General features: G+C 39.8%; 1 protein-coding gene across 2 annotated transcripts in view; it reads right to left on the bottom strand.

Annotated features, from left to right (window-relative positions):
- Positions 1-15,504, bottom strand: part of SNAP25 (synaptosome associated protein 25) — a 68,165-nt gene that overhangs the window by 12,181 nt on the left and 40,480 nt on the right. For both annotated transcript variants that reach the window (XM_064146123.1, XM_064146122.1), the window contains exon 4: positions 8,476-8,524. In XM_064146123.1, coding sequence (XP_064002193.1) covers positions 8,476-8,524 — 49 coding nt within the window. The remainder of the gene's footprint in view (positions 1-8,475; positions 8,525-15,504) is intronic.

Genomic DNA, 15,504 nt, shown 5'->3' with positions numbered 1-15,504 from the left:
CTTTTGTCTTCAACAGAATATGAAAAATGACCATGTAGAATTGAATTAGTAATGACATTACAATGCATTAATCTGAGCTGATGCATTGTTGAAAGGATGTATACTGCTCTGGATGCTGAAGATGTTGTTTACTAATATGGGAAGAGTAAAACAAAGAAGGAATTTGTTTGAAATATATTAATTTAAACAAGATGTAGTGATGTAGAAAGGAAGAGTTATAACATTAAAGGTTCAAAAACAATACAATACATCCACTTACTAAGACACCAATGATATCCAAGAGAAAGAAAGACAGTGTTATTATTTTGCATTTATGTACGTTAATATAGGAGGAAAAGTGTCCTTCCGTGGAAAATCAGTTACTTACACTTACAATTGCCTTGGAATTAGGTCACTTTAGGTGATATAATTACTTTAATTAGTAAATAGGAGAGTTATTAGTAACAGTACAGGAGATGGAGAGAAGTATTAAGAGCCAGGTCCAAGTACTTCTTTTTCCAGAGGCTGAGGAAACTGACACCTGTCACTTTGGCATTGGATATTAATCTGAAATCTGAGTATAGCCTCAAGGACACTTTTCTTTCTGGTATGGATGTTGCAAATCATGAGTAACCCCAGTGAACACAGAGCAATCACCCCAAGAGCCTGATGCTCACTGAAGGAGGACCACTTGCTGTGCTGTTCCTTGTCTCTGTCCCCAGGGGACCTTATGAAGCAAAGCTTTGAAAGAGGACCCTTGTTTTCAGTGTGGTCACTTCTGCTTTGCTCCAGAACAAGTCACAAAGCATTAAGACAAGTAACTAGCCATATATAGACACTGTCTCTCCACTGGCATCAAACAGAATTTGGCTTATTTCCACTTAAGTCTAATAATGATGTAGGGTTTTCTTAGTAACTTGGTATCTCAAGATAATTTAATGTGTTAATTTCTTCACTATTAAAGCTGGGAAAAATGTCCTAGAGAGGAACAGAAGGATGTAAACCACAATGTAAAATTGTAAGAATGGATTCTCCACTGATGTAAACAGATATGGATCCACTGGGATCAGGAGTCTTATATGACTGGAAGTCACAGTATTTTACATGGGTGGAAAGCCTCACCATTTGTTTCATGAAGGTTAAAACCAAACAAGTATTACACAGGGTACGAAAGTCACTTGGAGTGGCATTTCAATCCAATGAAATTGCAACTGTGCCAAATGAGGCAAAGCAATCCCAGTAAAGCACAAACACATTCCTCCTATTGAATAGAAAAAAATATATAAACAGAGAATTAGACCTGAGAGGAAAGGAACTAAAAGAGCACGGGTTATAGAAGGAATTGAATATCATCTCTGAGGTTAACTTAGTCCTATCCAGAAAGGGGGGGGGGGGGGGGGGGGGGGGCAGGGGAAGGAAGGCTTTTTAGCGAAAAGGTCTTGTGCATGTTGACGTCAGTACCAAACTCCCCTTGACTTCTTTGCGAACATTAATGGGCCTAATTTCTTACTCGGGTTTCTAATAACAATTGAAATTTAGATTTTCAAAGCTTTCTGAGGGATTTGGATACTCAATACCCACTAAAATTAATTAAATAAAATTAATTTTAATGGGAAATCGGTAACTCACCCCTAGAGGGCTTTGAAAATCCTGACCTAAATTATTCAAGCTGAAATAATTCAAATATTGTACTTGTGCTTTTTATTTAATCCTTGCATGAGGCTGGGCTTTGAGAAGGAGAGGACCATGTCAGTACTGCCAGCTGCATCTGTTCTTCAGCTGTCAGTTCTCATTCTCCTCAGCTGGATGTGCCTGGCTCCTGAAACCACAGGAGTTATTGATCCCAAAACCAAACATTCATTTAGAGGATCAGAGTTACCTGGCACCATCCTTTAAAAGGGGCACATATAATGTGGGCAAAGAACTGGGAAACTAGTAAGGAAACCTGAGAGAGACACTGCACGAGTTCTTGTTAGACAAACTGCTGATCCAGGAAGCAGACCTATAAGGTTGGCTTCTTTTAATACACATTGATATTTTAATTTTGGTTGGGAAGCTTTAGCACTAGCTTTGGTTAATGTTTGTAGCCACAGAATGTCAATCTCATTAGAAATGTGAGTGGTAGAAAGTGATGATCATCTAAATGCTCCTGCTTCTCACTATTTCAGAGTCCTGCTTGCTCCTGTGTGGTTTAACAACACTTGCTGCTGCTCTGGGAAGCAGCTGTGGGAGTGTGAGTTGACTTTTATGCTGGTTCATGCAGTGCAGTTGGAAGTGCTGTATTTCTGTCACAGACTCTCACCTCCTGCTTGTGAGAGCTGTGTTTACAGAACTCAGATGGTTTCCAATGCTCTCAGTAAAAATAAGGCTATTTCCACATGTGTATTTTGACACTTGGAGGAATAAAAGGTAAGTGACCTTTCTTTCACTGTTTTTGCTGCCTATGTATATCTAACTTTGGCTGTCCAGTAGAAGAAGCAGACTGCAGGGACCAGTCCTAGATCTGGTACCACTAGTGGCTTTCAGTCTAAGCATGTTTCGTTAATCGGGTGAATATTCTCTGAAGCAAAGTTTGTAGGAAGGCTTTTTGAACCTTCATTATCATTCATACTCTGCCTGAATACTTGAGTGCAGACCAAAGAGTGTATTTGACATGACTACAAGACTTTCATTTAAATTATAGCTCTCTCCAGGAATGTGACTTAATTTATCCTGCTTCAGGATTTGTGTGTGATGCTTATGCTATTTCTGAACAGAAAAGAGACCCACAACTGATTTATCTTTCATTAAAGGAAACCTCATCAGTCTAAAAAGCCCATGTCATATTTGTAGCCCGGAAGTCTAGACAGCTGGCTGTTGGTCCAAAAACCATTTGCTAGTTGTTAATGGCATGTGCTGGATTGCTGATTGGTTTAAATCAGAGTAGTTATACTGACTTCATGGAGCAGCATCGATTTATACCTGTCAAAGATCTGGTCCCACAGGCAACAAAGTCTAACCACAATTATTGAGGCATAAATATTTTAGAGGAATTAACTTAATGGGGACACTCTGGATTTGTTTTGGTATAACTGATATTAGAATCAGGCCCAGAATGAATCACTGCCAGTAGGAAATCAGATGGCTATCCAAAGGTCAATTTAATGCCTGTTATATTAGGTCTTCCCTACTCCAGTTGTGCGTATAGCATTACAGGCTTTAGGGAAGACAGTCTGCTGGCATACAATGGCACCAACCTACACAGATTCACACTCACAAAAAGTGATGTACTTTTTCTCCCATTTAGAGAAGCTCTTCAATGTCAGCTTTTAAAAGTCTGATGGTTTGTTGCAGTATTCTTTGAGTATACTAGATCTGCATCGTGTATGATATATAAGAGAATTGGCATCCTCTTAAGACAGAATACACATCAGAGGTATGGTCCACTGAGAAGTCCCTCATTTTTTTCTCTAGGAAGCTTTGATGATTATTAGTCCTTTTTGCATATTGATACCCTTTTATGTCTTAGAATGTCACTTTGATTCAAACATGGTGATCTTCCAGATCTTTCAGCAAACTAATGGCATGTCTTAGGGTACCTATATTTTTATACTTATGAATTAATTCTGAATTAAACCCACAGGCAACTGAGGGACCATAAGCTAGTCTGTTTAGCCCTTCTCTAGTGTTATAGTCCTTTGTCATTGAGTCTTTGCTATGACCTTCCATGACACCCTTGCAAATCCTCACCCTATGACTGATCTGGGGAAGTGGCTGGCAAAGAGAAGGTGTAGCAAGAATATACCTCAGCTGCCTTTGTGGTGTCTGGAGCAAACACAGCTTCAAAACCACCTTACAACAGTACTGGATACAGGACCATTACATGACAAGAGTGGATTGTTGCTCCACCTTTTCATCCCTCATCTGTAATTCACAACTGATATTCTTCACTAGAGTCCTAGATTTGGGGCCTGTGCTTGAACATCAGTTGAATGCTTGTGAAAAAGGGAACTTGCTCATTTTTTGTTCCTTTGCCTGAAGTATTGTGCAATGAAGCAATTTCCACAAAGGACAATTTTAATTAGATTAAAAGGGGGGGGAAAAAAAGAAGATAAACACATCTAAGAACACATTGTAATCACCTTTGCATAGAAGAAAGCTGAATTTAAAAGAATGTCAGCAGATGAACTATTTGCAATGATCCTTGGTGATCCCATTTTCTATAAAGGATAATCGTGTCAGAGTGTAGTACGTTTCTAGAGCAGCCTTCTCAGAAATTCTGAGTCCTGACCTAGCTTCACTCTGAAAGTTATTACTGAGCACAGGTGTGAGTGGAGAGTGCTTGTGAGCCCTTGTGTAGCTGCGCTAAAAATAATCGTAGATAAGGCATAACCTGCTTTGAGGGGCACTTGTTTGTCTTTTGTTCTGTACTAGACTTTCAAAACAATACCATTTTCCCTAGAGAATCTGGAAGAATTTTTTTGTGTTAATTAGCAAACAGTTTTTGACTGTGATCATCTCAGCTCATAGATTTTGCTGGAGCACCTTTAACAACTCTGCTTTTGACATCTTACTGCCTATCAATAGTCAAGGTAGCTGTTGAGTAGGAGATAAGCTGTGCAAGGGGACATAATTTTGGTCTCTGATGGAAAGGAATGGTATTTACTGCAGTTGTTTCTCAGTACCATAGAAACAAGTCAGTCATAACTCATACAAAAATGTAGCACTCACAATGCAAAAAGAACAGAGGTCAGTTAGTATGAGTGTCATCAAATGATGCCAACACTTGCTGAGGCACCCAGTTATTTCAAAGTTTTATCTCCATACTTCAATGTGATCTGGAGTACAGATAAAGCTGCTCCCTATATTGACTACTGGTTGTGCATTTACTGTGTCACAGGAAGAAAATTCCTATTGCATTGACATTTTCTTTATGGCTTATCAAAGTTGTACTATTCCTCTATCTTGTCTTGGGTGAAAAATGGCTGTGCTGACACTGCTATTATTGCAAAAGTTTCTCCTCTCCACCTCATTTTAAATAGAAGAATGTTCTTTTGTAATAAACTGCACAAGGACATCATTACACAAAAAAGACCTTAAAGATCCAGGTCTTTCTGTCTGCTGATACGCCAGATGAGGGAAGCTCCCTTTGGAGGAAGAAAGCTATCACTCTGGGGCCCATCCAGTATCAGTAGTTCAGGTTTATCTCCATATCCCCACTTTATACTGTCAGTTTCACTTCTATGGCCTGCTTTTAACCATCATGCTTCCAAATCTTAGCATTTCTCTAAGTTGGTATGCATCAAAGACATATTTAATGAAGCAGAGCAATTGCTACTGTTTGATAGCCTTTTGCATCATGACATTTCTAGTGTAAAATGTAAATATTTTAAAGTATTATGTACATATCAATATTTAAATAATTAATTAAGGGAGCTTTATAATTAAATAATTAGGGAAGCATTGATGCCCAATGACAGGACAAGGGGCAATGGGTGAAAGTTGAGGCATAGGAAGTTTCATGTAAACATGAGAAGGAATTTTTTCACTGTGAGGGTGACAGAACACTGGAACAGGCTGCCCAGGGGCATTGTAGAGTCCCCCTCTCTGGAGATATTCAAAACCTGACTGGACGTGTTCCTGTGTGATGTGCTATAGGTGATCTTGCTGTGCAGGGAGGTTGGACTGGATGATCTTTCAAAGTCCCTTTCCAACTCCTTATATTCTGTGATTCTTAAGAGCAGCTTTTTAAAAATTTATTACAGATGTACATAGTGTCTCTAACAGAGTTTCTCACTAATAGAAAACAAATCTTGCAAGGAGAATCTAACTCCCTGGCTCCTTCCAGTGTGCTCTCCAGGGGAATGTGTTGTACTAGTTTGGGTGGTGATACTTGGCTCAAAAAATAATTCAATATTGTAGAGATGCTACTCCAAAATCCCACTTATCATCCCAGTGACTTCAAATTGCACTGGGGAAGGTTCAGTAGATTTTATGGCAGTCTCACTCTCTGTGAAAGAGGAATAATGAAGGCTCTTGTGGTGCTACACATCTCTGTAAGATCATAACAGACTCCATGGTCTGCTGCACAGCCAGCTGTGCTAAAGGTTTAGGCAAAGAAGCTAGCCAAATGTGTTTCATTGTATAGATACCTAGTATTGTAAAATTACACTGACTTATTTCCTTTTATGATCTCAAAGGCCTCTGCTTATTGATGTCAAAAAATGAGTTCTGTTACATGTTATTCAGATTGAGATTGGCTCAAAGATGTTTTCTTTTTAAGGTCTGCTGAACTTCAAAGCAAGAAGTTTTCATAAGGAAACCTAGAAGTAGCACTTCCAGCAACTGCAGAGATTAGATAGATATTCTGCTTGCCGCCCACTGGAAAGATCAATGTCATGTTTTTTTTATATCTAACACTTGATAATCTTAAGTGACTCCTGCAGTCAGCTGAAAAGAGATCACATGGCAGTGTTAGCAAATAATTTCCTTAATCTCATAATCCACAGAGACATTTGTGAGTTGCACACATTGCACTAGTTCCAGAAGGTTGGAAGTGACCATTAGCACGTTTTACCCAATAATATAAGTCCTTTATTGTTAAAATAAGAAAAAAATCAGGAATTATTAGAGCTACATATGTCTAAAGAGACCAAACTTAAACATTCAGCACAGTAGTGTTTACAACATTCCCAGAGTCTGTAGCATTGTTAGGATGTTTTGCTTGAGAAACCCAGAGTTTGTAGTCACAAGCTAAATTTACTAAACTACTTAAGGCATGACCATAACCAATGTAAAGAGGCTTTTAAATGGTCTGATTCTTTTCTATAAGAAGGGACTAACTACATCTCAGGCTTGTAGGTTTCACTGGATTTTAATACTGAGCTCTCTGGATTCCAGTGAGGTTGGTGGGTCCAGTCTCAGCTCCTTGTCTTGGCTCACACAGACCAGTATTCCTAGAACAGCTAGAAAATAGAGCTAGACAATTCCTGCATTGAGGGGTTTAGCAGTAGTAGAATTCCAAAGTAAAAAACAAAAATAAGGCTTAAAACCAAAATAAATCCCCCTAGCAATCTGTGGAAAAATAACAGTTGAAGAACTGGAACATACTTTCCCAAGACTAAACATAAGGGAAGTTACAGGAACCACTAAGGTTTCTGCTGATCTGCCTATGAATTACATTGCAAGGCACACCTGAGTATTTCCAGGCTTTCTTTGACAATATTTGTAATATATTTTAGCTGTATAATTCACTTCTGAAACAAAACACATTATTCAGGCAGGTGCTGTATCTGTTTCAATGTAAGTAATATCTGGCTTTCTGTATTCAGTAATAGTTCTTTTACTGCCATTATTCAGGAAAATAATATAGAAGACAACAGAATATTCTCTGCAATATTGTTGTTGTCAAGATAAAATGATGTGTCAAAATGTGGTGAGGTTTGCGGGGGGAGGAGGGCAATGAGACGTACACACACAGACACCAAAAATAAACAAAAAAGAGAGAGAACACCATCTGCTTAGGTCCTGTTATTACTTCTCAGTCACTTTAGTGCCAGAGAGACAGGGACGTTACAGATGAAAAGGGCCTTTACAGTAGTCCTGCAGTCAATTTCCCAACAATGCCATATTGGGCTTGATGAGTAACACAGCACTACCTCTGTAGAAAACATTTATAGCACAGTTTTGTATGGTGTCACACAGTAAATAAAAACAAGGGCTTTTGGGAGGCTGATTTCAAACAGAGTAGCAGAAATGTATACTCTGTTGATTTAACTCCTTTTTGGAGACATCCTTCTGCTGGTGCTGGGGGTCTGCAGCAAATGAAGACTTAGTAATTTGCTGGAGGGGGGTAGGGCAGGAAAGCGACCTGCTTCTTTCTAATATTATGATGGGTAAAAATGTAATTTCCTGGAATGTATTGAATATATCTACCGTTGTCTTTGTCACTGTCATCCACAGACAGGCACTTATATGTGCTTGAATGCTCCTGTAGAGTCAGTTATAATGAGCTGATTGTGGCATAGCTTTTAATATTGAATTCTTGTTATCCTCACTGACATTTCTATATAAAAAGCAATGGAATTTTTTTACATAGACTAAACCAGTTTTACCTTCTCTTGGGATACATTTATTACACATCTTCCACCATTGGCTAAAACAAGGGAGAAAATTACATAGCACCTGCGTAAATAATGTTGGACTTTAGACTTATGGAGGCAAAACTTCTCACTGTGTAGTTGGGTCTTGACTGAAATCTTGCTGGAAAAAAAATGATGATTTGGATGAGTTCAGCCTGCAGCTCTCTTTGACATTAATAGGAAACAGATTAAAAGGAATACAGAACCTTATGCAGTTATTGCACATTCCTCTGTCAGACAGCAAAACTAAAAGCAAAGATTTTGAGATTCTCATGCACAGCCACACATTTTATGTCCCTCATTTTTAGGATTGCTCACAATTAGTAAAGTACTTTGAGGAGGGTTATACTTCCTTACTGAAGCAATCTGAACTTACCTCCTTGCTCATCCAACATAACCAAAGTCCTGATACCAGCATCTTTACTCTATATCCCAATAGTGGTAGCAAGGTAAGGAGAGAGAAGGGGAGAAGAAAGAGAGAGAGAAAGAGAGATCAGTGAGGGAACATTCAGATATGGGACACAGAAAGACAAAAGAAAAACAGTGAAAGGAATGACAAGGGGCTGGTGGCACTCTCCAAAGAGCTTATGTTTACAGACACTGTATATGGAACCATGTACTCTCACTTGTGCCATCAAGCCTTCAGAACTCTTTGGGATGCTGCAGGGAAGACAAGCTCCTGGACTTTAGGATTGAAATAATCACTTTACACAAGTAATTTCTTAAAAGATATTGTTCATCTCCAAGCTCCCTAAGGCAGGAGAAGGGAAGAAAAGGGTGTTGATACTTCATGCATATGTTCATCCCACAGGAGAAATTCCCTAGGAAAATAGATGAGAGACAAACATGTTTGGGAAGGAGGCATAGTGGTTTGTACACCACCCTTGCAACACAGAAGTCAGAAGGCATACCTACTTAGGAAAGCCATTTTAAAGCAGGCTAATATTTAATAGGATTAAGTAATATTTTTTTGGCTCAGAGATCTAATAGAAAAGGATTTGAGCCAAGTCTGAATTCAGGCAGAAGACACCTTTAGCATCTATGGACTATGGATTAATCTTGAAGGTAGGAATTTTAAAACACCGGACATGTTGCATTTGCCCCTGCTTCCACAGGTGGGAGTTTTGTCATCACTTTTGCTGGATATTGGGTTTGAGCAAAGCTGAGCAATTCAGAGCTCCCACCTGCCTCAGCCAGTAGCAAGGCACCCTTTGCAAGTACAATTTTTGCATGTGTTATCATCACTCTGGGTGTGATCAGGTGTCTCGGGTTTCTGAGTGCTGTGATACTAGGCTAGATTAGCTCCTTTTTAATTACAAGGGGGAAACAAGCTCCATTGTGCTCGGAGCAGTGATAACATCTGTGAATAATTAATGGCCTGAAAGATCTCCTGACTGTTTCACTTCAATGACAGATGAAGTAAGTCCTCTGTGGCCTGACAGCTTGCCAGCGTGGTTACCTGGACATGTGCAGCATGTTTAGCTGTTTCTGTGTACATAAAGCCATTGTACCCCCTGTAAAGCAGATAAAGTTGATGGTTTCAGTTTTGCAGAGGGCAAGGGGAGATGCCCACAATTGCACAGCAACGTGAGGAAGAGAAACTTGGAGTCCTGACCATCCCTCTTACTTTTCAGGCCATTCTTGAGTCAGATTAAGGGTTTTGTATCAGCCTTCCTCCCAACTGCTCTGCTGATATATTTTTATTGGGAGCAGTGAAGTCTCTGTGACCATCAGCTGTCTAGTCCATACTTACATCGTGCTTCAAGGCACACCAGGAGCACACTGCCCACATAGGCTCATCTGTAAACTTGAACCTCTGCCACATGTGAGGACTGGCTAGCTGCTGCATCTGGTGTCTCTCTGCTTAACAGGATACTGCTCACTTCAAAAGGAATGTGAGATGCCTCTTGAACCCTTGTCTACCTCTCTCTGTACCCACATTCTTGTTTTTAATGTTTGTGCCACTATAGAAACTGGGGGAAATATCAGGTGTGTGTGGTGTTTGGTTGTCTCACTCTTAAAAATCCCTTCATGAGCTGCCAGGTGGAGAGAAAAACCCTCCTGCCTCTCCCGATAATGTTGCTGTGTCCTACCACTCTTTGGGCATCTATCTACTAGCTACCCACTGCTGCTATCTCTCCCTTCAAGCTTATAACTGCATTTACTTGAATCTCAGACAGCTTTTACTTCGGCAGCTTTCAGAAACTTAGGGTCCAAGGGTTATCTTAGATTTGCCTACTTAGAGTAAGGAATCCACTTCTAATGACCTTGTTTCCTGTAGAGTAGATGTCAGGCCTTCTAAGTACTGAATGTACAACGGCTTTTTATCATGCTTTTTCTGTGCTCGTGGTATCCAGGGGTGTCTTACTCCAAAACATTTATATGTATTTTAAAAAACATACCTGATGTAAATGCAAGAATATTGCATGGATCCTCAGTCATCTTGTGTCTGAATAAACATGGTGCTGTCTGGCATGGGACCCTTCTAAATATTGGACTCAAAAACATGCAGTTGGTGATGTAATAGTTGACTTCCACTGAGTCAGACACAGTCAGGCTGAAAAATGTTTACTATCCCTTAACACTGAGGTTCTTTTTCTCCTATTTTGAATATCTGAGCAAACTGTCTTCATGCAGCAGAGATGTCCAGCAACCTAAGACCTATGCTGAGACATCAATTCAGAAATTAGACCTTATGAAAGAGGTGCAATATTCTTTTACTTGCCTGACCATCAGTGCCATTTAACTTTATCAGGCAATACTGTATCTCATTAATATTAATGTGAAAATATTAAAGAGTGTGCATTGAATTTACTTGCCTGCGCCTGAGGCCTAATCCAAAACATATTGAAGCTAATAAAAAGATGCTCACTGACGAAGATGAGAGGTGATTCAGACATCAAGTGACATTCTCCTCCTGTTCAAAGTTTCTATTAGGCATTAATTTTCAGCTTTTTCACAAAAGAAAAAAAAATTAACTGTGTAAAGCCCATTTAGAAAAAACAAACAAACAAACAAAAAACCACCAACATTTGTTCATTTAAAATGCATCCAGACTTTCCTAAAAGTTTGGTATTTCCATTGTGATTGACCCTTTATGTAGTTCAAAATCTAACACATCTTTACGATGGAGCTATTTGAAAAATGTGTGTGTCATCCAGGAGCAGGAAAGAAACCCTCAGTTACTGACCTTCGGTGACTATGGGCTGAGGCCTCTCTAGAAACTACAAATCTTCTTCATTTTAAGGAATGCAGAGGAAGAAATGTACCAAATAAGTGTGTTTGTATCCCGAACATGGACAGTGTTGGTGTTTTCTGTGCTGAAGGTATCACCAGAAACTCCACTTGCTCTCAGTAGGAACAGGTGTCACCAGGCATACTTGAACTGATTGTTTAGAGAGGGTGTAATAGAGGGTGACAAGAGCTGTATTTTTTAAATGCCACCCTAGAGGAATATATTGTACAACAATCAACCATAAAACCTGGATAACATGGCCTGGTGTCCATGCTTTGATTTGCCTGGTCCTGAAGACTCAGGAAGGATTCCAACCCACATCCAGGGCTCACTATCAGTGAAATCTTACACAGAAAGGCATGAACAGGTAGGACTAGTGAGGTCGATTTGTTATGAAAATGTATGCTAATGCTGCACTTTCCTCAGGATTAGAGCCATCTTTCTTCCTGTGCATATTAGGTGGAAGAGTACCATGAATATGAACCTTGTAAGGTTCACGGAAGTTGATGTGTTCCAACCTTTCAGTATTACATAGCTTTAGTTTTTAGATAAAAGCAAACCAATGCGAGTGCTGGTTTGGCTTCAGTGTGCTTTATGAAGCATGTGCCCAGGTTCTCCACTGGACCACTAGCTAAACTACAGATCAGAATGATGAAATATAGGATTTTAAAACTCTGGGCTTAATTCAGCTCTTAGGTGTCAAAATCTGTGGATGCTTCATTGAATCCAGCACTTTGAAGGGAAAATGCATTGGTGTAGCTTTTCTTATTATTGCTATTATTAATTGGATGACTTTTCAAAGGGCCCATCAGCCCCTTCAGGAACACAATTCTTTGTGTCCTATCCATGCCTGCTACAAAACACAGCTGTCCTAACTTTGGTTTGACCTTAGGGGTGGTTTTCATAACAGTCTAAGAGAATGATACACCAGATCAAGAATTCAAATTCTAGACATTGCTTTTGTCACCTATCAGGAGAAAAATAGATATGCACCCCCAGCATCGAACTTCCACTTTGATGGAGAATTTTATTTTAATCAATATGGATGATAGTATTTGTTTTGAATAAACTAACGCAGACAATTATATACCAGGACAGGCTGACAATGTTAGCTAGCAGTTCCCAGAGACACTAAAGACAATTGTCAACACCCTAAAGACAAAAATGTGGTCAGGAAACATTTTAAGTCATCATAGTAATGCATTTCCTCAGCTCCTGCTGCAAGTTCCCTGTCACTCTGTTAATGCTTCAATGTCTTCCATGACTGATTAAAGACCCATGTTACTTTTCAGCCTGTTCATCCAGGTGTTAATCCACCCTGTGGTTCAGATCCTCAGCCAATGGGAATCTGCAGCCCCAGCCTTGAATCCTGTGTACCCACTTTCTATCTAGTGCAATGACCCTGACCCAGTGCTACTCCACTGGTTTACATAGGGTCTAATACTGAGTAGGAAAAATATGAGATCAGAATTATGAACCACCTTTTCCTATGCTAAATACTTACTTTTGTGGAATTACACAGATTAGAACACTTTTCTGAGCAGAACTGTTTCAGTAGCTAATGATGTCAAAAGCATTTTTCACATTAGTTTTGACAAGCTTTGGACCAAACTTTAGGCTAATATTTTTGCTCTTATTCTTCAGACTAGGGAACATTTGACTGTGATAAGAAGGTCAAAGAAAACTCACTTTTCAGTCACAAGGATGTGAGGAAAACAGCATACTGTGTGTTCAACAATCTGCATAGAGCAGCATCATGAGGTTATCAAATATTTATAGCTTACCATTTCAGCTTTGATACATTAGTAAGCCTGGCTCTAACCTCGAAGCCTATGAGAGAAGAAGGTAGTCCTGTCTGGATTTAGATGTACAAAATATTCCTTTCATCTGCACATGTTGCTAAGTGCTTTCTTGCTGGGCTTTCTGATACTGGTGGTATTTTTTCTCTTGCTTTATCACAGCTAGGAAGCATCTTTTTTTGTATCCTACAACAACTGATTTTCTTTAAAAGACATGGGGGTTCCACAGGAATGTTGCAGTAGACTCAGCTTTTGCCCTTGCATGTGTTATTCTGCATTTCATGAACCTGGCTTTGAGGTAAAAAGCTTGAACGATAAAAAAATATGAGAACAGCTACAAACAGTATTTAGTTTCATTTCTTCTGCCTCAGTTAATTACTTTTATATGTTTTGGCCCAGACATTTCACATCGTCACTGTAAAATACAGTCTTTATAGCATTGAGTAGCTCAAACAAACACTGGTCAGTGTAGATGTAACTATGTTGCATGGATATACTGGGCACCACAGGGCAAAGTAATTTCTGTCATCTGCCATTCTGGTATGTAGCTGCCTTGGGGCAAAGCAGTGGTGACACTGCAGTAGTGACTCACCACTTCTCCTTGCTTCCCCTGTTGTGCTAGGACTGAGACAATTAGCTTCTTGCAAAGCTGGTTTATTAAAGTATAAAGCAGATTTGCTTTTCCTTGCTGAAATTTCCTGTGGCTAGCACCAGGGCATAGTCACCAAACAGACGATTCTTCTTGGACAAGGAAGTCATGGTCTTTGGGAACACTGGCTTTGTCCCCCAGGCTATGACCTACATTTCAGCAGTGAGGATGCCTTGTACTGCTATAGATCTTCTTTAGGTGTACAGAACTCTTCTGTCTCTAGAGCAGAGCCAAGCCAATCTGTTGATTCTTTATTTTCCTAGTACCTAACAGAGCAGAGCCAACCATGACAGAAATTCATACATATGTATGCAGTAATGATGGTTAAACAAGGAGGCATCCTTTTCACTCCATCAGGAGAAAAGAGTAAAAAGCATTCTTTCACTGAGAAATAATATTTTTTGTCTCTACATACTAGACAGGTTCTGCTAGGAAAGAGAGCTGAATTGGATTTTGGGGGTCTATTAAATCAGAGCAGTGTGAGTTCAAAGAAGACACTCATTACTTGTGTTTTCAGTATGAAATGTCTTCACTCCCTAAATGCTTCATTCTTTAAAAAGCACTAGGGAAATGGGGTCAGAGTAATCAACCAACTGTTTAGACCATGGAACAATTTTAAAGGTCTTTTGTAGCCACATTAGTGAAAATAATATTCAGCTCGTAGAAAAATTCCTTTGACTGCTCAGGGCTAATTTTAGAAACCTCTCTATTTGGACAGGAAGATATTGTAGCATCTGAATAAAACCCAGGTCCACAGAGATGCTGAGCTCTTCAGACAAGTGCTAGAGACCTGCATGAATTGGTAAATTCAGCAACCCCAGTTCTCCTTCAGCTTTACAATTTGATGTGATTTAACACAGAAATTCCAGTGGCATTCACAGTATGCTCATTCAATATGTTAGGAAGACTCAAGCAGTGCTTAGGTAGCATAAATACAGCTCAGGAGAGATGAGGCTGATATTTACTGATGGTTTGGCCCTGAGCAAATCACTTCCCTTTCCTGCTTCTCTCTGTCTTCCCACTCATCATCTGCCTCATCTATTTAGATCACAGGCACTTTGGGGTAGCAGGCTCTCCTGCCTTGCATTTGTGGAGGTACCCACAAGAGACTCTCTTCCATGCCATTGAACTGATTTCAGCATCTAACATAGATTGTTGGTTGGAAATGGCATGTTCAGGGAACTGAACAGCAAAAAGGGAGAGACTACTTGTGAGACAAGAGCATATTTGGATGCAAGGGGGCCATATCTGAAGTGTTTGTTCAGAAGAAGTGGTGCTGAGTGCTCAGTGACCCATCTGTACAGAGGAATTTTATTCTATCTCTACTGGACTCCATTGATGTCCATGGTTCTGATTGATTTCAAGGCCATGAAGCCTGCGGCTGGACTTGTGCTTGTTCCTGAACATAAGACCTGATGCAATTTTCTTCCTGTTGTCTCTGCTGGAGACTTTTCTGGTTGTCAGCAGTACTGGGACTGTCAGTGCTGATGACCCTGATTAAAAGTGTCACCAGCTCCAGAGCCAAGGCTTGCATGGTGTCTGAAAATAATGTGTCCTGTCAGGCAGGAACAAAGTTTTCCATCACCTGATGGCTGAGCACTCTAAACTAAACTGAGTTTGGGAATTCAGGCATTTAAACCTTTTTGTTATGAAGAGAGTGAAATGACGCATGACTGAACAGTTTTTGTCTTCTGGGAGTGACCCCTCCAGACAGGTATAAGC

The sequence above is a fragment of the Pogoniulus pusillus genome, chromosome 7 (assembly GCF_015220805.1).
Source record: "Pogoniulus pusillus isolate bPogPus1 chromosome 7, bPogPus1.pri, whole genome shotgun sequence".
NCBI classification, from domain to species: domain Eukaryota; kingdom Metazoa; phylum Chordata; class Aves; order Piciformes; family Lybiidae; genus Pogoniulus; species Pogoniulus pusillus.
The sequence above is the reverse complement of the archived record's forward strand: the minus strand, read 5'-3'. Positions and strand labels throughout refer to the sequence as shown.